At 37.3% G+C, this 26,170-nt stretch overlaps 1 protein-coding gene across 5 annotated transcripts in view; it reads right to left on the reverse strand.

Moving 5' to 3' along the window:
* LOC108271148 (inactive N-acetylated-alpha-linked acidic dipeptidase-like protein 2) overlaps positions 1–26,170 on the reverse strand; it is a 302,511-nt gene that overhangs the window by 175,414 nt on the left and 100,927 nt on the right. For all 5 annotated transcript variants that reach the window (XM_017478480.3, XM_017478482.3, XM_053683146.1 and 2 more), the window contains exon 3: positions 415–679. In XM_017478480.3, coding sequence (XP_017333969.1) covers positions 415–679 — 265 coding nt within the window. The remainder of the gene's footprint in view (positions 1–414; positions 680–26,170) is intronic.

A 26,170-nucleotide genomic window follows, 5' to 3' on the forward strand; every position in this document is an offset into this window, starting at 1 on the left:
TCAGAGTTGCTCCTAAATGCAACATTTTCGTCATTGAAGCTTTTTAAGATGTCTCATGCTGGACTTGAAAGGTGTTAATAGACTTTAAGAGATTTTCGTTCACTCCCTCCAGAGACAGAGATCACTAGAGATCATCTAAAAATAGCTTGACTATATATTGTTCATTCCTGTGATGTGAACCAAATAGCATAATGGCTTTGCATTAACTTTCCAACTGAAGAACATATTCATTGCCTGTGAAGTCCATTAAACTTCTCTTATTTGCTGCACTTTGACATCCTGTGAAGTAGAGAGAACAAGCAAGGCCATAATGCACTTTTTTCTGCAGTAAATATTTAAGGCCCTTGAGTATGACTTTGATATGACCCTGGACTTTATAAGAAGTGAAGAGGCAATGCTAGGTTTTTTCTGTACCTCTAGACTTCCCACAGATGAGTAGGCTGCAAAGGCAAAGGACTCATTAATGGATAAGTGGGCCTTTGTGTCACAGCTCGCTCCACTGGGCAGGAAGCACTGCTTATTTGCTATATCAGTGATGGTATTCGGAAAGGATCCAGGAGAGCTGATGAGGACGGTGTAATTGATCAGTTGGATGTTCTTCAGACCAAACTCCTCCCAGCGTTGGGCGAGATACTTCACCCAGGCTTCCTCACCGAGTCCTGATAAGGAATCAAATTCCCTGTTAAAGAAAGAAGACATACTGATACATCTGTCCATCATATTGAGAACAGTCTCTCAAGGCACTTAATAAATCTCTATGCATATGCACAAGACTCATCATCATCATCATCGGTACATCGTTAGCTTTTCCTTAACATTGGCATTCATTACAGGTATTTACACACTCTGTTGATGTGTAAATACCTCACAGATAGAACCCGTGAGCCACTATAAGAAGCCTGGGCCTGAAGACAGACCGCTGTAATTTAGATTTTGGACAAGCTTCAGTTAACGAAACTGATGAATATTGCAGTCCCTAGATGCATTTGTCTTCACACTCTGTGGAAGCACTATATTAAAATGATATCAGGAAGAGAGAGTATTATCAATATGGAGTATAAAATAAAGCATGGAAATAAAGCTGTGCCTGTGTGATTTTATGTATTATGCAAATATGATGACAAATTGCACTAAAGCATTGTAATTTCCAACGTATCTTGAGAAAGTTTCAAGTTTATGATTATAAAGTCACACTCTGTTATTTTAGGACAGCTAGGTGGCAGCTTCACCCACTAATTTACTTTAAAGAAAAAAAGAAAAAGCCACAAAAAACAGCAGTTGCTGATACAGCTGCTCTGGGACTTTGCTCTGATTTTACAAATAGTACATAGTTACTGAAGCACAGCAACATACATATTTATTGACCTGTATATTAAGGGTATTTTAACATATTACTATTAGAAAGGGAAACAATTTGCATTATATTAATTAGGAAAGTTGTGTTAGAAGTATTTTCTAGGTAAGCCCACAAAACACATGTATATCTACTGTAATCAAGACCATTAAAAAATGTTGCGATGTGTCGTAGTTAATATCACAATGCCAAATGTACACTACATCAATTCCTAATTTCTAAGCTCTGTTATATTATCCCTCCATTCTTCCATAGACTTTAGGAGACAGCCTAAATAATCTGTTCAGTCTCCAGAAATATGAAATTTCACAAACTTTTTTTTTTAACGGTTGCTTTCATAATATAAGCGATCCATTATTTTTTATTCAAAATAAAAAAATATATATATTTTTTTAAAAAGTCGAGGTCTTTCCATTTATAAATGACCTATTTTTACCTACTTTTATATATAATAGAACTGAGATGGTTGTTATTTTGAAGATTTTATAGCCATAACAAAGACTTTTTGTTGAACTTATACAAAATAAATATTCTATAGGAGAAATATATTATGTAGAGCAATTAACAATACAGGTAAGATTTTTTTTGCACATGAACAATGTATAATTGCTCTTTTTCATAATCAAATTTTTAAACATGAACCGACATAAACCGTATAAACGAATATAAAAACAGAATGAACAGTTAAAATACCGAATCAAATAAGATGTACACTTTTTTTTTTATCTACCTCTGGGTTTTTCACCCAGAGTTTTCCAGTGGTTAATTTTTTAAAAAATAAATAAATAATTTTAAAAAACAACCCACACATACATAAATAAACCCTTCTTGTTTAGGCCACAACCATATTGGGGTTTTAATCTGAAACAAACAAATAATTGGAGCAGATACAGATAGTGGCATTGTGCGCCACTCCTAGATTTTTTTTTTTTTTTTTTTTTTGTGAATCTAGGCCCTGTAGCATCCACATTTTTCTTACACCAAATATGTTTAGAAGAGAGTGTTTCTATTTACCTTACTTTTTATTTCTTTATCATCAAAGACTCACGAGGGCATTGTGCTGTCCTCGCTCCAAGACAATAAAATAAAAAGATGAATGAAATCCAACAACCTCCAAAACCTTCCAATCAAACAGACTGCTAAATACGTTCCATCTGCCAACATGATACAACCCTCAACAGTACAATTCAATTCAATTCAATCTTAGTCATGTGTGCTTTTATTACTCGCCATCATCACTGAACAGCTATACACCTGGGTCTTTTCTTCCAAAAGAGCAACACAGCATAGATGTAATTGAACAAGCTTTCCAAGTGTGACTTTATGCCAAAGAGAATGTTTTACTGTGCTGATGTACAACACATCTTAACCATGAGTGTGTAAATCAGAATTTGTGTGTTCTTAAATGAAAAACAAACCTATTAGAAATGGTATAATAGTATAGTAGTAGTAAAGAAGAATATCATATATTCATAATAAGGGATGCAGTAGTGCTAACATTTTATGAGACACATGAATTATTTTAATGTACACAAAATTACATGGAGAGCAAAATTATAACACTGCTTTGAAGCTCCCTGCAAGCTTTCTACAAACTTCTTTACAAACCTCCTAGTTAAAAAGTACCAATCTAAAAATGTATGGTACTGTGCAAAAAAACGTGTGAGCAGCAGATCAAACCAAAGATATCATTGGAAGCTCAGACGGCACGGCTTCAACTCTCTTACTTCAGACACATCATGCGGAAAGGACAGTCAATGAAAAAGGACATCATGCTGGGCAAAGTAAACAGTCAGTATAGAAAAGGAAAATCTACTATGCGGTGGAGGGAGCACAGCCATGGATGTCCCCAAAGTTTTTTTTCGTTGAACTTATGCAAAATGAACATTCTATAGGTTGGCAGTAGACCTTTTCAGGACAACTATCCATAGATATTCCATAAGTCGACATTGACTTGACGACACCTAAAAAAAATAAAATAAATAAATATTTTATATTTATATTATATATATATATATATATATATATATATATATATATATATATATATATATATATATATATATATATATATATACATACACACACACACACACACGTACATATACATACATATATATGATATATGTTTATATGTGTGTGTATATATAGAAAAAGCAAGTATGACATTCAAAGTCAGAAGAATTGAATCTCTCCAGATCATTCAAATTTTGAGGTCCACGCTGGTGGACTCTCCTCTTTAGTTCACCCCACAGGTTTTCTATGGGTTTCATGTCAGGGGAATCGGATGGCCATGGCAGGACTTTTATTTTGTGATCAGTAAACCATTTTTGTGTTGATTGTGATGTATATTTTGGATCACTGTCCTGCTGGAAGATCCGATCACAGCCCATTTTAAGCTTTCTGACAGAGGCAGTCAGGTTTTCATTTAATATCTGTAGATATTTGATAGAGTCCATGATGCCATGTATCCTAACAAAATGTCCAGGTACTCTGGCAGAAAAACAGCCCCAAAACATTAAAGAGCCACCACCATATTTAACTGTGAGCCTGAGGTACTTTTCCATATGGCTACTTCTCTGTGTGCGCCAAAACCACCTCTGATGTTTATTGCCAAAAAGCTCTATTTTGGTTTCATCTGACCATAGAACCCGATCCCATTTGAAGTTCCAGTAGTGTCTGGCAAACTGAAGAAGCTTGGGTTTGTTTTTGGATGAGAGTAGAGGCTTTTTTTCTTGAAACCTTTCCAAACACCTTGTAGTGACGTAGGTGACTTCAGATTGTAGTTTTGGAGACTTTCTGACCCCAAGACGCAACTAACTTCTGCAATTCTCCAGCCTTGGAGGTCTTTTGCCCACTTGAACCATCCTCTTCACAGTGCATTGAGAAGATAAAAACATGTCCAAGTCCAGGCTGATTTATAACATTTCCAAGGTATTCTTCACATATTCCTGGATGAACAGAACATAATAATGTATACACTAGTATGCATTCATATTTTCTTCACATCACATTAATTAAGGTTAACTACAATTAACAATTCTGCATGTGTGTGGCGACTTGACACTTCTGTGAGCCTTGTTTTGAGAACTTGCAGCTATCAAGAACAAACAGCAAATGCAAAAGCAATAGTTATGGTGTTTTCTCCCCTAATTAGTGACATAATTGATGCAGTTATTGTTTGTGAATCACCAACATTATTTATCCAATTGTTTAGCCAAATTAATATTCATTAATTTTTGAATGAATATTCATGTTGGTAATAAAGTAAGGCTGTGAGTAACCTACAATATTTTAAGAGGAAGTAGACAGAGGAGGATGAACAGTAGGTCATAGGAGTAGATCATAGTAGTAGATCACAGGAGCAGACTGAGGAAGACAAGCTTATAAGTTGTATGGATAGCTACCAGTTAGCCAGCAAGTTCACGTCACACCATGTTGGATGTTTGGGACTGGGGCGCCATCATGTGAGGATTGCTCCTACTGGTGAGTTGGAGCTATGAGTTGGAGACTGTCATGATTCTGGAAAATGTCGCCATGGTAGGACAGTGCTGCCGCATCAAGAACTGCCATAGTAGGTCACACTGTCATTCAACGAGAAAATTGGACAACAGAATGTTTTTTTCTATAGTAAAATAGCCTCCAACTCATACTCATAGCTTCAACTGACCAACAGAAACAGCAATCCTCACAGGATGGCACTCACATCTCAACATGTACTGTGGCTAGCTACATTAACAAGCAGCTGTTCTTAATGATTATAGGAGCTAGTGTTTTAAATGAACAATTCTCTGTTTGTGTCACAAAATCCTTGTAATGGAGGTTAGGATGGATGCAAGTGCAGTTAAAGACCTTTATTAAAACGAGACAGGCAGACAAATCCAAATCACGATACAAGTGTGTGGTCAAAACAGGCAATGGGTCAAGCGATCTACAAACAGGCATAAATTAGGCAAGGCTAGAAAACAGAACAATAAACGAGAAACAAAGTCAATAAACATGAATCAAGAACGAGAACAAGGAAGAACCGCTTGGTAAGGAGAATACACTCAATACTACGCCAAAGGCATGAGCGGTTTAAATGACAAACGTAATCAGGGGTGAAACATATGACAGCTGAAAACAATGATGGAAACATACGGGAAACACAAATGACAATACAGGGGCAGAGACAGGACATAAACCATAACAAAAGCATGTGTGCAAAGTAAACGAAGTCAATGTCACTGAAGACCCAAAAGTGTGCATTCACTAAGAGCTTGCGCACCGGGCTCGCACTTCGAGCTCACGCAATGAGCTTGCGCTTCAGTTTTCCGAGCATGCTGCAATACTGCAGCGCTAGCTCAAGGGGAAACTGTGACAGTTTGGAGTAATATTAATGAATAAATTGGGCTTCATTCAGTGACATACATAAGAACTCGTATCTCCACATTTCGTCATTTAAAAAAGTATATTATGCAGTTAATGGTATGTAGTAGTTTTTGTTCTAGTTATATTATATTACAATCCGTCTCTCTGACTGTGCACCCGAGTCTTTATAATCTCCCCTCCCCAGTGTGAGTATTCTCAATCTTCTGTCACTGCAAATACCCTGTTACAACTACACTAATTAGCACTTTCTCTTCCCAAAAGTCATTAGAAATGAGCATTTAAGTGTTTATATATATATATATATATATATTGGGGGGGAGCATGCCCCCAAACCCCCCTACCCCCCTACCATTTCAGCATCATCACCCCCCCCATTTCAAATAATATTTCAAATAATCTAAAGCATATCAGAACACAACATGCCAAACCTTGAGGCAGATGAGCTACAACACTGGTTTTCTCTCCAGGCAGCCAAGAACAAAAATCTAAATTTATAGTGGGCACAGGTTCACCCAAACTGGACAAGTGAAGATTTTAAAAAGACCAAGTGTATTTTTATTCAGCCAAGTACATTATGTAGGATTAAAAACAGATTGACCTTAATTAGGCTGATATGAACCTAATTAGTTTCTCCACAATTCTACAAGCCAAATATAAAACAAAATCTATTTATGGAAGTGAACCATGTGTACTATCATGTAAGCAGGGTGAAGATTGCAGTTAAAGGTTTTATTAAGAGGCAGGCAGACAAATCCAAAACGATAGGCAAAAACGTAGTCACAAACAGGCAAAAATTAGGCATAGACAAGAATCACTAACAAGGTGAAGGAAAATAGGATCAAAAACCAGGAAGAGCTAGACACAAAACAAAACAGCTTGGTAAGGAGGTTCAGGCGGCAAAACACTAAACAATACTTTGTGTCGTACAAAGACACACGAGGGGTTAAAATACAAACTAATCAAATGGGAAACAGAAACAGCTGATAACAATGGGATGACAACCAATGATAACACAATTAGGAGACAGGACATAAACCAAAACAAAACACAAGTGTCAAAGTAAAAAAAGTGAAAGTCAACCCGGAAGTGCGTGCTGTCGTGCTTCAGGCAGTTCATGCGCTCTGAATGCTCCGGCAATCAGCGCAAGGGGAAATCCATGACATGTACACACTTGCACTCATCATTTTGTTTTAAAAGTTTCAGTTTTCATTATTATTGAAACTACTACATTGTTGTTATTTTAATTTCTTTCAGAACATTTGGCTTATCAATTCAAGGCCAACCTCTCAACCCTCTGCTTTCACTATCAGTAGGCATTGCATAATATTAATAACAAAAAAAAAAAAAAAAAAACTTGATGATGTGCCACAGTTATAATTAATCTGTCAAATTCAGCAAAATTAAGTTCCAGTCAGTCTAAACTGCACTGTAGCTTTGAACCATAACAGAATGGATTATAGCAAAGCTCACTGCATGGTGTACAGAAGAAAATCATAAATGTCTGGGTTGAAGCCCACACAGCAGGGTGGCATGTTGAACAGCTATCCTTCGTGATGGATACCCACTCCATGGCCTAGGGAAGAGGCTCTGTATTCTCACACAAGCAGAGCTTAAAGACTGCTTTCGGCCCAACTTTTCCATGAAGACACATTTTCATTTGGTGCCATCTGTTGCTGAGGATAATATAGATATCATGCTAAAGCATCCCCAAGCTCGTGCCGAGAAAGAAAATCAAACATTTTCAGAAAACCTCTCTCAAGGCACGTCTAAGGGGATTTTGTTTGTTCATGTTTTAAAATTATTATCCTGTCAAACTAGACGTATTGTATTTGTATCAATATATTTCATGTTCGCTTCCTGTTCTCTGCAGTTTGTTCTCTTGCTGCAGTGAATGTGAGGGAGTGACTGTTGAAGTCTAACTCCTCACTACTGACATTTAAGTGAGTTAATTAAATGCGGTTGAGCGGATTTGATTGACAGGTGGTGTATCTTTCTTGCCGGTGAAGGTGGTCACTAGAGGTTGCTTAGGCAGAGGCTATGCCACTTGACAGAATCTGTCTGGGTGGCTATTGAACTGTAGCAGAATGCTATTATGGATGATAATACCAGCAGCAATGAACCCCTTTACTTTACCCATGAGAGGCTTTAGTGTTTAAGCGCACAAAGCCAAAGATGAACTATATTTGTGGAATCCTAAAGTTAAATGAAAAAAAAGGCTGATCTCACTATTGTTCTGCTACCAAAGCTCTGATTTTAAGAAGGAAAAAATATATACTGGAGTTAATCTATGAATTGAAATTCTGAATAACGTCTTGTCCTGGCTTTAAATGTATTTTCAAGTTCGCACAAAGCACAAAATTATTGTTATATCACTTAATTGTATCGTCTTCCGACTATCTGGTCATGCCAAATATTTATGACCAGCTTGACAACAAAAAACAGATTAGAAAACTTTGGGAAATAAAAATTACTCACCAGGTGTTACAGTTTCGTTCTGTACAATATATTTTAGCTAGAAAGCTAGAATTAGCATGCTAGCAGTGTCTAAAGTCCCAGAGATGTGCAAACCCTAAGGCAAAGTCCATGCCTTCAGCCTACAGTCGTGTACACAGTACACTGTGAGATTACAGTAGAGCGAGCAATACTTTTCCCTTCAAACAGAGGTTATAAGAGCCAAAGATAGCCAGATAAAGCCAAGTTCCTGTTTTGTGCTTTCATCTGCTATTTGGAAACTGTTATATTAATGGGTACAATGAAGTCATTTTATTCTCACAACATGTCTGTAATAATGAACAATCACACAAGTCACAAATACTTGGGCTGTATACCCAACTGCAAACTATCATACTAAATACTATACCTCTGGTATATACTATACCTCATTACTGTTTAGCCATTCTACTTAGTATGCATTGTGCAATTTGGTACACCATCTCAAATTATATCTGAATATGTACACACGCAGTCATGAGACTAATGGCATTAGTGGCAGAAGTATCTTGCAATAGCATTTTTCTACCAGGTGAAATTACAAAATTGAATCATTCAGCACTAAATCATTCAAAATCATTTAGCACGAAATTAAAGATAAACCCTTTACAACACTGCCAGTGGTCTAGAATAACCCACGCTGGGTAATCCTGAAATATTTCTACATTTTGGTTGCACATTTCTTCATGATATTTACTCGCACATTAAACCTCCACTATTTCTGCCATTGGTATAAGCAAGTGTAATAGGGTTAACAAACTAAAACCACACAAATGTCACATCGTATTACAACACATGCACTGAATTACAGGTAATTGCTCCTTGTAACATAGAAAATGATCTACTAGGTCCATAACAATCAACAGACTGGATAATACCGTTCAGACACTGTGGTTAGGAATGTACACAGAGTATGCGTACAATAACGTCTCCTTTGCTGCTGAAAGACAATGCCATTACTCAAAAAGAGGGAAGTGGATGAAGCCTTTGGAAACCCTACAAGAGTCTTCAAGCATTACAATGCATTACATTACAGAAGAGTTTTTTTGCTAGCCATAATCAAGCAAATGATCTTCAATGGACAGAAAAATCAATAGGCTAGCAAACAAAGTGTGCTCTTTTACTGTGTATAAGCAAGATACATATGTATGCATGCGACATGGTGTTCTTTGCTGCTGTTAATCTGGGTCATCATTCAAAAAAAATGAAGTGGTGACACCTTCAGAGTAGGAGTACATGTCTTACTGTATTCTTGCATTCTGTATCTCTTAACCAAAGTCATTCAAGTTGAAAAAAATGTCCAGCTTCATAAACTTGAATGTTACATTATACATTGTAGTACTCTATATCTCTGTAATAAATGCTACCTAAAAGAAACCTATCTTTTTACATTTCATTAACATGTTATATCAGTTCATAAGAACGTTATAAGTGCTATTATGTCATAATGACTGTAAAATAAGTACATGAGAAACTGCACTACAAATTATAATGCATATATAATGCATTATATTGTACTGAATTCCATCCATCTATCTTCTATACCGCTTATGCTCTTCAGGGTCACGGGGAAACCTGGAGCCTATCCCAGGGCACAAGGCGGGGTACACCCTGGACAGGGAGCCAATCCATCGCAGGGCACAGTCACATACACACTCAAACACCCATTCATACACTACGGACACTTTGGACATGCCAATCAGCCTACCATGCATGTCTTTGGACTGGGCGAGGAAACCAGAGTACCCGTAGAAAACCCCCACAGCACGGGGACAACATGCAAACTCCGCATACACAGGACCACGGTGGGAATCGAACCCCCGACCCTGGAGTGTACTGAATTCCTGGAATCATATTACAGATAATGTGCCTGTAAAATCCTGTCTCTTTTTCGTTTTTTCTGTCTGTTTATCAACAATGAAAATCAATTAGTATACAGCAAAATCCTCAGTGTTGAATTATTATCTAATTCCTACCTACCTATTTGTTTATACGTACATGTCCAATTGTACACAAATTAACTCTGAATGCGTTAATTCACCACTAGGTGTTTATTCAATATGGCATTTTGCTATGTATCTCATTTAGGACAACAACAGTTATTAAAGGAATAAAACCCAACATGACCTGCTGTTAGAGGAAAATAATGAAACAGATTTCTTCCCAATATAAGTACATCCTGAAGTGTTTCCCAGTGTTTATTTATCATACAGTGGATTCCAAAGTTTTCTTTCCTGAGTAGACTAGGGGAAGGATACCTATGAATAGAGCAATCACATCATTGGTTAAACACTTGGTCATGGATAAGCATGCTAGGAGCTTTCAAAACAATACAATTAGAATTTTTTAGCCTGGAGAATATGCTTGGTATTATACACATCTCTAATGGACAGATAAAAAAAAATAGAGAGCGAGGAGAAGAAACAGAATGTACACCAGCTTTCAAAGCAGTCGATAAAAAAAAAAGGTGAACTCCACCCGAACTCTTCAGAAACTAGATAAAAGGCAACATTTTCCTTTCAAGACATAGGCCGAACACACTGTCTAATGGCAGGAAGACAATTCTACGGGTAATGCAAAGTGATGCCTAAGTGTGCCTGTGATCATCTCTTCTCACCGAGTCAATCCATCCAATTTGGAAGAGGTGACACATAGCTGGGTTTACAGTGATAAAGAAAGGCTTGTGGGGTCTCACGAGGGAGTCGTGCAAGCGTGCTTAGTTAATGACAGGCTTCCAGGGCTTTCTGAAAGCTGCACGGGACCCATGGGAAAGGGCAAAATGAAGTGATTTAGTGAATTACTCGGTTTAGCTCTGCATGTGTGTTTAACAAGTACTCCAGATTAGGTTATTGTTTTAAAATGTAGGCTACAGCCTAGGCAATGTCTCTGCAGGTGATAAGGAGTTCAATCACTTTGATTTCTAGACTGGATTCTAGGATTAAATCCTAACCTTACACATTATGTACCATATTCAGAGTTGAGTTACACACATGTAGTTAGTAGCTAAAGTTCAGAATACTGAAATAGCACACATCTGTATTCGGACCTCAGACATAACCACAGACTTGAGTGCTACTCTGACAATTGCATGAGTAAAATCGACAAAGTTATGCATTAACTTAAAGTGAGCCATCAGCGTACCAGATTTCTTTTTTCAGATTATCTTTCAAACTATAGGCCTGTGTTCTTTACAGGAACAGGAACAGTGTTGTTTAAGTTACTTAAAAAAAATAAATAATGTAATCCACTACAGATTACTAATTACTTTTAAATGTTTACTTACTTTAACATTGCAATTTGATTACATTACTGATTACTGCAAGTAAAATGTAATCAGATTACTAATTAATTTATTTTCAAGTTACTTCCAAAACCTATCAAATCTACAAAAATACAGTACAAAAAAGTTGGATTTATCATAAAATTTGCCTCGGGTGTTGACATTGTTTGTAGGACTACCAGACTGATCAAATATAAAACTTTTCTAACTAGGCTAGTTTGGTGTCGCTAGCCAAGGGGAGGTACAACTAAGCTATGGGTTTAGCTGCTACAGTGCCATGCAAAGTACATTATATTTCCGATCATCTTCAAGGTAAGTACTTGCTTTTATAAGCAATGGTTTTAACACTATTAAAAATCTCTAATCAAGAAAAATCTGCCATTCATGAAGTCGTTGTGTAGTTCATTTTCAGAATTAAAAAAATCGATGTGCACCTGCATAAGTCAACTCAGTATATGAGGAACTATCCCTGTGTAAATACCGATGCACCTTTTAGCCCTGACTCTGAATATGCTCCTAGAAGAAGAGCAGCCAAAGTGATTTTAGAAGCACAAAGCAACATTTTCCACATATCAGGATAATACTTATTTGTGTTGATGGTGACATTACATGGGTGAAATAATTCTTGGAGTGGAATACGTTATTTTTAATGCTTTGTTTTATATTGTAAAAACCGTTTTTTTTTTTTTTTTTTTCTTCAACTATGCTTCTCAAAAGAGATTTAACCAATTGTGGTAGTTAAACTGTCATTGAAATTGTATAAAATCAAATATAATTTGAAATCAAATCAAACAGTGGTTTAATAAATATTTGTAAACCATGTCACTACATATTAATTTGGTCATTCTTAATCGTGGACTTCCGTGTGAAAATATTTTATGTATAATGTATGTGTAATGCATATAATGTATTATGTGTGTGTATTATATATATCACAATACATAATAATAATAATAATAATAATAATAATCCCATAACAATGAAGAGGAGAAGGATGTAGTTAGTTATGTGACCAAATATAGGTCTGGTTCTAGATTTTAATGGATTTAAAATGCTAAGATTCACCCAATTTGACACATGCTTTACTTATATTGTGGACTAGTAGTAAAGATGGGGGGGGGCACAGTGTCTTAGTATGTATGCCTTGCACCTCTAGAGCTGGGAATTCGAATTCTGCCTCTGCCCTGTGTTGCAAGTCCATTGCATAGCACCATTCACACACACCCTACACATGCAAATATACTTCAATTTCACCACACATACACACTACATACCTTACGTACATTTGAATTATTAAAAGCGGTGTCCAAGAGATGGCATGTCAGAACGGTCCTTCTGGTTTCCAAGAACAATGTTAAGCAAGTTCATGCATAGCAACATTAAACAGAAGGACAAACGCTGTTTCTTTTTAAAATCTTCTGCCGTCCATGTGATTGGCGTCATGATCTGCATTTCAAATCAAAACCATACATTCAATGATGTGTATTAATCCAGAAGACTGGTATTCAAAACAGGATTTTCGGTAGGTTTAAGAGGTTTTTAAGACTCAAACACTAACTGTAATAGTACTCTATAACGATATCAAATAGTACATATGTTTGCAATTTGAAATATGTCGTTAGCTTGTTTATTTAGTTGAGGATACAGTGTTACATAATGCTACACTGCCTCCACAATCTTTCTGAGTACATGCACACGTGGTGCAGCAAATGACCACAGGATATGCACAGCAGCCATCTTGTGGATGTGTATGCATAGTTGACAGCAAGTATAACTCAGCCTTTAGGGCAATGTAGCATAGCCAATCCATCCACCTGCAGGTTTTTGGGACGTGACAGGAAACTGGAAAAACCCAGAGGAAACCCATGAAGAGAACATCAAACTCCACACAGACAGTAACCTTAGCTCAGGATTGATCTGGGGACCCTGAAGCTGTAAGGGAAAAATGATACCTTCTTCACCAATGTGCCACTCATTCACATGTATTAAAAACTTAATAAAGGATTCATTTAATACATGTGATATATGCTGTGATATTTTTGTGTAATATAAGGGCTATTTTATAAGCTGGCTTTTTAATGAGGGGTTGTGTATTTTTGTTAAAAGCATTTAACTACTTTATGTAGACTCTAAATACATGTTCCTAATTATTGGTTGCCTGAATAGTAAAACAAAAACATGGCCAAGCAACATACTGATACAGTAGAAACAGCAAAATGTTCAAGCTAAAGAACATTTTTTTCTCACCATGGGCAGACCTGCTGCTAGTATCCATAAAGGAAAACATTTTATCTATTCACAAGGTAAAGCTGGTGTTTCCATTCTTCTAAAGTGTCTTGGCTAGCAGATACAGAAAGGCAATACATAAAAAAGAGACAGATTCAAGAGATAAAAACAGATACTTACTGAGTGGAGATATATTGTGCTAAACTGAGAAAGAGACACACACACACACACACACACACACACACACACACACACACACACACACACACACACACACGAAGGAAGGTGGATGAAGAGATAAGGCATATCTCTGTAGAATAGTATGTATGTTGTAGAAGCCCTTTCATGAGAACCCATAACAGAACTGAAACTCCCACAGCAGCTGGTGTTAGATTTTGCTGTTTACCCTTCGGTACATTTCCTTAAATGAGAAGGAAGCCAATAAACGGTTTGTAATGAAGTAAACAAAAGATAAGAGCCATGTTCTTTATTATGACCTCAAATGAGAAATTATAAGCTGTTTGTGTTGCCTAATTTGTTATTTATTATTAATTCAAGTGTTTAATTTCCCCCTAAACTTTCTACCGAGGTAAATTCCCCTGATGGCTGTTGACCTGCACAAGTCAGGTAATGGATAAATCCATAAATATTTAATAATACCATTAAGCCTACAGCATAGTCAAGACCATGACAAATAGGTTTTAATCATCTGTAGCAGCAAAAATTCTCACTTAAAATTAATTTCAGGGGATGCAGATAATTTTGAAGGAAATACTTACATTAAAGCTAGCATAAAAACTGTATACACTATAGCATCTCCTTAGGGTATAAACTCAAATATTCTATATATTATAGATAAATATTATAGATATATATATATAGATATATATATATATATATATATATATATATATATATATATATATATATATATATATATATATATATATATATACATATATATATATATATATATATATACACATACACACACACTATGAAAACTATGAGGAAAATAAAAAGAGACATTAACTATACAAGTACAGGATGTGCAAAAGTGGGCCAGTGCAAATGCTCACTGTTTGAAGTAAGAAGGCAGGCCAATTAGACAGCATCTGCAAAGGCAAGTGGTAGCCAGTTTTACCTTAGGAATCCCTCATACTGTGGTAATGGTGACAGATGTATACAGATTCAACCTCACATGTGTAAAACAGTTTAGCCAGTTAAGATATTAAGGATCTTAGAACTGTGATAATTAAGGAGCCGTTGCCTCAACATGCAGTAACTTATACAGTCAGTTTGTGAATGAGACATGAACCTGCTCTGTACTATCAGGAATATCCCACTCCACTATACTCCCCTAAGAACTGCTTGTAAACTGGCATCCAGACAAGGCTGTGTGCACAGAGAGATGGTGTTAAGGTCTTTGGGATTACTGTTGCCCTTGTCCTTCAAGACAGGCGCTTGGCTCACTATCACTAGTCAGTCTCTCTCTCTCTCTCTCTCTCTCTCTCTACCACACTTATTCACTGTGTGTTATAATCACCTTTAACCATCAAGAAACAGCTCAAAATCACATTCGTTTTAGCATTTTACTGTTTGAATTGCATTAAAATCAAAACTTCAAGCACTCACACTTACACCATCAGTATTGAAGTACAAACAGCATTACAGGAATGAGAGATATTGCAACATTCCATCTTTCTGCTGTAAGACTGAATTTGTTCCAATTTGCCATCTGTTTGTTAACTTGTATTATTAGCCTATCAAATACAGCATGTTAGGAACACATGTTCAGAATATGCAGTATGAATAGCAAAATTAGGATCTGTAACTATTTGAAGTTTCATGAAGTTAAACGCTTAGACTTGATGTAGTCTAATCTGTAGCTTGGTATTATGGTATAAAAGACTAAGGCCCTGGGATGCTAAAATCCCAAATAAAAAGAGTGCTTATTTGTGTGGCAATTGAATGAATTATGTGAATGAATTAATGTGTAAAATAAGGGTAGGCAACAATATTTAAATAAGACACTGCAGCTAAGAAATAAAACACTAAAACATCTGGTGACATGTAGTTATCAGCGTCCATCTTGTGTGCTCCAACAGTTGAACTGGCTGCCACTGAATTGCCCCTAAGGGTGAGTGGGTGGGTGTGTGTGTGTGTGAGAGAGAGAGATAGACTGCCTTCCCATCCAGAGTGTATTCCCACCTAATGCTCAGTGTTCCCAGTGAGGGCACTGGCTCCATCTCCACCCTGTCCAGGATAAACTAGCTACTGAAAACATATGAATGAATATAGTTACATTTAATGTTGTGGAATGTCCATGAAACAAGTTAGATATCACTCACATTATAAGAACTATAAAGAGCCATTCTTTAACATTTGGTCTTTTAATTAAAGACAATAAAAATAATAAAGACTTTTCAATGTTTTCAACCACTTTATATCTGACACTGGAAACTCTGTCTATAAATGCTAAACAAACATTTCCTTACAGAAAGCATCACTATATTAATAATTATAATCTGTTGATGTGGACAGTCTGCCATACAAGTCCCTATGGAAGCTGTTTTTATAGAGACAATCATTTATTAAACAAGTGCATCTATATAAACCTTGCAGCCGGAACTGCTGTCTGAGATGCTGCGATAGAAAATTAACCAACACCTTCTGATTAATCAGAATCAAACATTTAACAGTACTGATGTATTAGTATCACACTCCCAAAAGACTAAACTGAAACTTAGCACACATATACACGATTGAGGGTAAAGCCAGTTAAAAGTTGTGTTACGTTGTATGCAAAATGAAAGAGTGTAGACATGTAGGCATGTTGTTTCTGTCCATAATACTAATTAATATATATATATATATATATATATATATATATATATATATATATATATATATATATATATATATATATATATATATATATATATATATACATATACATATATATATACATATACATACATACATACATACACACACACACACACGTGTGTGGGTGTGTGTATAAATATTTAAACACAATTGGCATCAGAGCTGTGAATGAGCTGAGAATTCCAAATAAAACCAACATTGTGTCATAATAATGTTTACAATATACAGTATAAAGTATGTATACATGCAGGGGGGAATATAGGGGGAAAACACCTATATTCCTGCCAAATGCAGTGTGAATCAGTGGTAGAAGGACAATATGGCCAATTACAAAGAGAAACACTTTAACTATCATCAGGCTTTGTTAAACTTTGCCTATTTCTACAAGAATGTAATATGTCGGTTGTGTGTGTCTCACTTCCATTTGCAGTCCCTATTTTCTGCTCTTGGCTCAGAAGCACCTCTACTTCAAATGCAGCATTTATAAAAAGCCATGGGAATAAAACAAAAAACTTCACCAACCAGAGACACTATAGTTTAATGTCTTTTCTTTGTTTTCATATCTTTTGTACTTTTTTTCATAGCAGACATTTCAAGGCCTGTGTCTTGGGGCAAAAGAGCTGATGCAATCTCTTAAAACAGCACTCATGCTCTGTGAGGTTTCATCTATATCAGCCCATAGCTCAGACCTATATACAAATATCTGTATTCAGAATATGTGTGCTGTTAATGTCTAGCCTAGCTCATCATATTCATGTTTCTCCTCATTCATGCTTGTTAGTTTCACTAATCAATCCTAGTCATTTTTTGTGGTAATCCTTAAGGTGTGCTTGTGTTTCAACAGGAAAGAATTCGGCCTATCATCCAGCTATCGAATCTTAATGAAGCCAGGAGTCCAGGATAGCAAAATTGGCCTGCTGTCTGGGTGGGAGGGATGGCATACGGTCTCTCCCCTATCAATCACTGCAACACTAGCCAATCATGGACATCAGTGAGTTCATGCATGGGGAAGAGGGTGTGTTACGCTACCCCTGATCCATACGGGATCCCCAGGACCTGAGCCAGCTGTAAAGCTACAGTGTGAAGCTCACACACCATTGAGTTCTGTTTGAAAAGGAACACAGTGTGTTGAGTGGTTTATTGAAACAAAATCTGATACACAGGTCCATTTCATTTCAATCTTCAGGTTGTAAATGCAGAATTCAAAGGGGGTGAACACTTATACAAGCCACAGTATCTTTCACCTGGAAAGCTATTTTATAGGTACACTAAATCAAAATTTAGGTGCACAAATGTCCAGACAGGTATTACTTTGGTCAAGTCACAATTTCAGGCTGCAAGCATCACATTTAGGTCTTCTAAACTGCTTTTAAACTTGAAACTCACAGAACTTTAGTGCAAAAACTAAGCAAGGTTTATCCAGGAAACAGTTTTCTCTAATTCCTCAAAATCCCTCAATTCCCTAAGCTGCAACTTACACCACAGTGATCAATAAAACAAAGCCAACATGCTGAAATTTTAGGGGCTTAATTACCATCATAAATCAATGGTTCACAAGCATAAACTTCCTCCACAGTGGGCTTTCTTGAGCAGATACATGTCGCCATTTATCTCAATGTGAATCATGTAATTAAAATAAATAAATAAACAAACAATTTTAGTACCAATTTTGTTCTTTTATGAGTAGATTGTTTTTGCCTTTGGGGAAAAAACATATCCAACACAGACTGAAGAAGATCAGAAGTGTTCCTTTTCAAATAGAACTCAACTTTGCATGAGCTTCACACCATGGGAAGCGCCCTCACGCACAACTGGTATCTGAAGTCTGTGTAAAATCACTCCTAATTAAAGGCCTGCCGTGGTCAGGTGACTTGGCATTACGTGACTATAAAAGGGCACCTGTAAACCACATCATCTGCTTTCTTTGTCTTCAGTGCAGGCTGTCGGTTGTCCGTGTGAACATTCGTAAAACTCTTCACTTCTCTCTATTTTCAAAAGAATATATATAGAATATAGAATACACACACACATATTTTATATATATATATATATATATATATATATATATATATATATATTCATTCTTTTCTGTCACGATCCTGTGCAAACAGAATGAGCTTTAGAGGGTTCACAAAATGTGTTACTCCCTGCTCTCATGTTATTACAGAGGAAGATGGATGCATTTTTTGTGTGAAGACTATGGGAGTGGTGCATGCTGCAGCGTGGCTCCACTCCCAACTCTCACTTCTCAGCCGAAACGAGATGGGTTTTGGAACCTCAGGAAACCGGGCCTGATCCTGGAGGTCCCGTATGGATCTGGAGGGGGAGTCAAAGACTCTCGTTCTCTCGCTCTTTCTCTCAACCGAGTTTGTAGAGACCATGGTAAATGATAGAGCACCATCCATGAGAAATTGTTTGCATTCAAGTGTCAACTTTTTTTTTTAGTGTGATGTGAGGAACACCAGTGAGACCCAGTAAACTGTGCAATAGCTAAAGTGCTTGAGTTTCTCAGTAGTGTTGGCTCCTTCTACAAATACTTCTATATGCCCCTATTGATGGAGCCTCTGTGGGGCAACATCCTCTAACTTCGAGGTTTATGCATGGTGTAGAGGCCCATCTGCAAACAGCGCATACATTCTTGGGACCTTCTGTGGTCCGGGAAGCTCTGTCACGCGCCCCATTTAAGTCCTTAGAGTTAGCTTCAGAGAAGCTTCTGACCCTAAAGGTGGCTCATTTGGCTGGCCCTGGATTAGCCAAGGTTTCCCTATATCGTAGGCTGGATTATTCCTAAGCGCCTACGTCTGCTGCCAGCCGGTAGTGTTGCAGGCTTTCTCCACACCTCCATTCCTTAAACTGGAATGAGGAAAACTGCACTCACATTGGAACGAGGAAAACTGCACCTACCTCTCCAGCCAGTGGAGTAAGTCGAAGCAGTTGCTGGTCTGCTTGGCAGTGACAGTGGAGGTGATGCTGCGTCAAAGCAGTGCATCTCTATTTGGATAGTGGAAGCAATCTCTATTGGTTATGAGGCACATGCTCTCGCTACATCTCTGGGCATAGGTGCTCATTCCACTAGGGGGATCACCTCCTCAAAGGCTTTAACTAAGGGATTCCCTTACAGGATGTGTGTGTTGCACCGGGGTGGTCTACGCCAGACACATATTGGCCTCTAGCGAGAGTTTGCCAAGATTGTGCTACATCTGCTGCTAGTAACACCGTATTGGCCAGCTTGAATTTGGTTCTCCGAGACAATATTTCTGCTGGACAGCACTCCCTGGGAGATTCCCGTTCACAGGGATCTATTGTCTCAAGTCAGAGGGTTGATTCATCGGAACTATGGGAATTGTGAGTCTGGCCCCTGAGGGCCACCAGCTCATAGATTCCGGTCTCTCAACCAAGGTTGTAGAGACCATGTTAAATGCTAGGAACATCAGTGAGACCCAGTAAACAATGACAGTCATGGAGTTCTTACAGGAACGTTTCTAAACAAGTTTAGCTCCTTCTACAATTAGGGTCTACGTGGCCACCATATCGGCCAGCTATGCCACTATTGATGGAGCATCTATGACCGGCCATACCATCAGGATGATGGAGTGGGTATACTCATTCCCACAGTGCTCATGCAATGTTGAGTTCCCTTTTAAATGAAACGTCTGGGTTATACATGTAACCCTATTCCTTGAGAAGGGAATGAGATGTTGTGTACCTTTGTCATACTGCGGTATGCCTGTAAATTGTGTCTGTGCTTCAGAAAAAGAGAAACTGATGATGTGGTTCACAGGCACCGTTTTAGAGTCACGTGATGTGCGAAATGCCACGGCACCTTAACACGGTAGGCCTATAAATAGGCGGGATTTTACATAGACTTCAGATACTGGTCGCACACGAGGTTGCTTCCCACAGCATGAAGGTCATGCAACGTCTTGTTCCCTTCTCAGGTAACAGGGTTACATGCGTAACCAAGACGTTTTTGAGATGAGACACACTACTCCACTATAAGTTTGTTTTTGAAGTATCTGAGCTTTCCTTTTTCTTTGAGTTTTCTTTCAGGGCAGTGCTGGAATAGCAAATAGGACAGAGGTGATGAATTAGTTTCTATATTCAATGCAGAAGTACATTTTGAAGCAGTTACTCAATTGCTGATGGCTACACTTAATCTAACCTTGAGTCTGGAGATAGAGTCTGATAGAGGTCCAGTCCTAATCTAATATTTTCATATACAATATTCACAGGCCCCTTGATTATGTTGTTCATGTAAGTTCAATTAGGCTTAGAAGTAAACCCCGCAGGGAGAGAGGTTTTAAGACTCGGCACCAAACCTCTATTTCTTTTCTCCTGTGGCATCAGTGATGTATGACCTTACTTACTGAAAGGAATAAAAGATCTGTCTTGATGCTGAAACATTTCACCACAAACCACCAATGTTTTGTAAATATTTTCTGATAGCCACTAGGAGAATACGAAGAATACAACCCCTTGTTTAATCATCGGGTCAAGACTGCAAATGTTCGCAGGACTTGGGGGGAAGCCAATATGAAATCATGCACCTATATTTCCAAAGAAGAGGTTCAGTTGTGTGAAATTTTGTGGGTCTGCAGGCTGGAAGCAGGAGGTGGTGAAAGGGGTCTGATTGATAGTCTCCGAGCAGCAGCCTAGTGTGTGATGCCCTAGGGAACAAGTGGTAAACACATAACCTCAGCCTAGCAATGTGTCTCTGACATCCTTCCCTCCCGTACTCCCACCCTCCTTCACTCTCAGTCCTCCCTCTCTGTTTGCCAAAGGTCCACGTCCCATACAATGTGGCTCTGCTAAGCCTTGCTAAAATGCAGCTTTGAGAGCGACTCTCACCAGCAAAACAGAGTGAAAGAAACCAGTAACCTGGATGTGTGATGTGTGTGTGCGCATGTGTGTGAGTGTGTGTGTTGAGAGCAATAGAGAGTGCATTAAGGATTAATGTGAATAAAAAACAGGGAATAGGGCTTTCATGAGACCATTAGCACTTCAAAGCAGAGGATGCAGCAGAAAACGATGCAAAAACGATGGCACAACAGATATTAGGCAGGCAGGTAAGGGAGGGCTGAATGCAGAATAGATACAGTGGTCATGACAAAAACACCAAACACACCAGAAAAAGTGTTTACTGTATCAGGTGATTGCAAGTTTGAATCCCCATCTGTGATCAAGAGCCGAGGAAGTATATTGGTCATGCTCTCTGGGTATCAGGGATGGCATATGTTCTTTCTCCCTTGTCAAGCACAATGACACTAGCTAATCTATAAGTTCATGTATGCAGTAAAGGGCAGATGCAGACCCCTGTGATGCAGCACGAGTAGCAGTTTGGGTGGAAAATAGTGGTTAGCTGATTTCATGTCTCAAAGGAAGCATGTGTTAGCCTTCACCCTCCCCAGTTGGTGGTTATTAGTATGATAGTGGCAAGCTGACTGAGTGGGAAATAGAAGTTGAGAAACTGGGAGAAAAAAGCTCACTAACAAACGTTAGAATGATGTTTATGCTTTAAACATGATTTTTTAAGAACAACTTTGTCACAACACATGATACTGCATGAAATCACAGGATGTAATATTGGCCTCAAATGGCTCTCCAAATGCACTTCAAGTTTTATTGTCTACTCATTACATCATAATAATTATTTATTTTGCCTAACTGTTCAAATTTTCTAAACATAAAAAAATATTTTCTCCCCAACTTTGGCAAACTGGTTCTGGACTTAAAAATGCAGTTTAGTTCTTTTTAACAAAAGTAATAACTTCATGTAGCTGAGAAATGCCCTTTTAGGCTAACCTGAGGTATACATAGCAGTGTGTGCAATTTTTATATTAAATCCTCATTGTGGATGCTTAACTCAACTCTGCATATGGCCATATGCACTAAAGGTCTACCACATTAACTAAAGCATGCTAAAGCTCTCCTTTGACCATGTTTTCAGTGAATGAAGAAAAATGTCAATCATCTAAAAATTTACATGGCTGCATTCCATTATTGATTGAGTAAATAAAATCAATATTACATATGTAGTGTGTGTGTGTGTGTGTGTGTGTGTGTGTGTGTAGATATATATATATATATATATATATATATATATATATATATATATATATATATATATATATTATATATATATTATATATATATATATATATATATATATATATATATATATATATATATATATATATATTTATATAGTCCTTACACAAATGAAGCCAGTAAACAGGATGATCTCACTGTACATCTTACACTGAATGAGGGGTCAGGGCATGTTCAGTTCAAACAATGAGCACTAATGAAGTTAGACTCCAATTTGATAAGTCCATCAACTCCAGAGATTTTATACTCAGCCTTGAATCCACTTATGGAGAAGAGCATACTGTATCTGCAACCAGGCCTACACTCTCCAGAAATCAACCCCATTTCACTGAGCTCAAGGTCAGTGGCTCTCTCAGAGAAAGAGTGCGAGGAATGGGTGTAACAAGTGGACACACATGCGGCATGCTACACAAAAGACCTCTCTTTAGCTCAAGTAGAACAAAATTGTTCTTTTAGGCAACAAGCGTTTAGCTGAAGAACAACAGTAGAAAAAAAGAACAGAAGGATTTCAACAGTTTCAACGCTGTTATTTTCTTTCATGTCAGTAATCAAAACCACTCCAATGTCTTTAAAAAAAACCTAAAGGAAATAAGAGAGCTTTTCAAGTTCATCATAACTTAAGGGCCCTTCTTGGGATGGGCGGATTTCCAGAAACAAGAATTTGATTGGACTTTTTTTTTTATTATTATTATTGCAGACACGAGCCCATTTCATTTTTATCTGCACTGCCATGAGTCCCAGGCAGCATAAATAATTGAAAATATGTCTAATTACAGAACATCACAGCAGGATTAATTTAATTGTTTAGAAAGCTAACATATCACAGTTCTTTTACAAATGGGTTATAAGCTCTGGGTACACTATTTAAACTGCCAAATCAGTGCAGTTTAATAGCAACGGGATTGACTACAGCAGTGAAGCCAGATAAGGTTGAAAATATCCCCTGTCTAGATGTCATAGATACTGTAGCTCTTCATGTCTAAAAAGTGTGTGCGCGCGCGTACATGCGTGTTTTAGGGATGAGGATATGAAAAAAATATCATATTCCAATTCTCTAAAGCAATTCTCTGATACACAATGTGTCACAATATATGTGTTGCATTAAAAAACTGTTATAATATTAATACATGTTTATTTTTAATGTTTGTTTTTAATAAACAAATGAATATTTAGATTTCTTTAGAGTTATTTATTTAAAACTAAATATTTTACAGTAATAAAAAAATTATTCTACAATCTCAAATATTAAGTAAGTATTAAGCATCTGCTGCTTCCAGTCAGATCATAATTAAAAAAATATTAAAATCAAAAAAGACATCACAATATCCACAATATTTCAGAAAAACAATGTTATTTAATTTATTATAGTGTGTGTGTGTGTGTCTGTGCGTGCGTGTGCGTGTCTGGCTTGACCGTCACTCCTGAACTTTCACTGAAATGAAGGGTAATTTTTTGCTCTGATACTTTGACAAAACAGTTCTTGCCCCTTTTCTTTTAGGACTTAGCAGAGAGACAACATTTAGTTCTGCTTAGACTGTAACATAATTTACATTTGCATGTACACATTTATACAAAGTGATTCGAAACAAAGTACAACCCTAGCATTTAATCATTAATCTTTAGTAACTGATTTACCCTGGTCAGTGTTGCAGTGGATCCTCGGCAATGTGTGAGGCAGGAATACACACCTACATAGTTTAGATGGGACACCTCTCCATCTCAGGGCACCATACACTCACACATTTACACACTCATTAGTCATGTATAATATGCACCCAAGGCAATTTTTTGAACAGCCAAGCCAGTTAACAGCATGGTTTTTCTGAGCGCTAGGAGGAAACTGGAGAACCCAGATGAAACCCACAAAGACAAGGAGAGAACATACAAAAGTCCACATAGACAGCAACCCAAGGTCAGCATCAAACCAGGGAAGGTTGTTGTGCCACCATGCTGTCCATTCCAATCTGAGCATGTAGCTGTTATAGGAACAGACAGTTGCTGCAAGATAGTTATGAAAAATTGAGAGAATCTCAACTAAATTAGTCTTAGACTCAGACGCACCAGCCATAGGCCTCAGAGTGGCCATATCTTCCTGGCCAAAAGCTTTAGAAAGGTTGTAGAAGGTTGCAGTCTGATTGCGTCTCCACATTTATGTAAATGCACTTCTGATTTTATATTTCTAGGAAGTAAACACCATATTTTGAATATTGACAAAATAAGATTTTTGCACAAGATACAGTCACTGGATTAAAAAAAATATTTTAAAGGTGAGCAAATGACACATATTTGCTAGTGAGCTATGGGAAAAGTTTGTGGTTGGCTGTTAAAATGTCAGTCAGAGTCACAGAGTTTTTCTGGGAAAGTAAACCGTTTTGTAAAAACCGAAAGTAAACCGACATGCAGTATTTCACCATGTGGTCATTAGTGCCGGGATGTGCCCGGACTGTTGCTCACTTAAAGAACCGTATGAAGGAAGGTCGAACAGTTAACTGTCCAGTGAGAGGGTGCTTTTCAAATCAAGTCCTCTTTTACCACTCATATGTCTAGGAAGCGCATGAACTGTTCACTTAACAGCATTAGTGATTCACACCAGCATTCTGCATCAGAGATACCATCTGTTTCAACTGAGCAATGTCCTGCTGACCTGGATGCAAATACAGGTGAGTCAGAAGAAAGTGAAATGGGCTCGTTTCAAAATTTTAAAGATTTATATTTGAGAAATGTTGACATATTTTATCTGAAATTACAAGGACAGCTTCTACAATACAAAATATTGTAGATGAGATGCAAAATCATGAATTTGGACAGACATATACTTTTAGTAAGCTATATTCACTTTTGCAGAATTTGTCGCTACCCACGGAGACTATTTCTAAAATCTTTAAAATCAGACTTGTTTTCTATGTCATAAGGGACCTACAGTATGTGAACAAAGTATTCAAGGAGTCAGACCTTTAAAAAATAAATAAATAATAAATAAATATTCAAATATCTTGAACCAAAAAGAATACTTTTAGGTAGAGATGAGAATCGAACAGAGCAATTTTCATACTATGAACCTGTGAAAGAGGCACTGAAGTGTCTGTTAAATTCAGATGTTGGGAGGAATTGCATTTCAATGCACCTGCCTGAAAAAAAAAAAACTCTACTGATGTACTTTGTGATTGCACAGATGGCCAAATACTGAAGTGCTGAGATTTATCTCAAGACAACCCAAGCCTCCAGCTACTGCTCTATCAGAATGCTTTTGAGGTGGTTAACCCTTTAGGGTCTGCATGAAAGAAACACAAAATTATGGCTGTATACCCCTCTCTTGTTAATTTGACAGCTCATCTCAGGTCAAACACAGAACAAATGCAGCTGGTTATGTTGTGCAGAGAGAAAGACTTTAAAGATTTCAGCCATGAAAGTGTTTTCTCAGAGCTAGTAGCAGACCTGAAAGACCTTGAGGA

Source organism: Ictalurus punctatus, chromosome 10, assembly GCF_001660625.3.
Source record: "Ictalurus punctatus breed USDA103 chromosome 10, Coco_2.0, whole genome shotgun sequence".
Classification (NCBI taxonomy): Eukaryota; Metazoa; Chordata; class Actinopteri; order Siluriformes; family Ictaluridae; genus Ictalurus; species Ictalurus punctatus.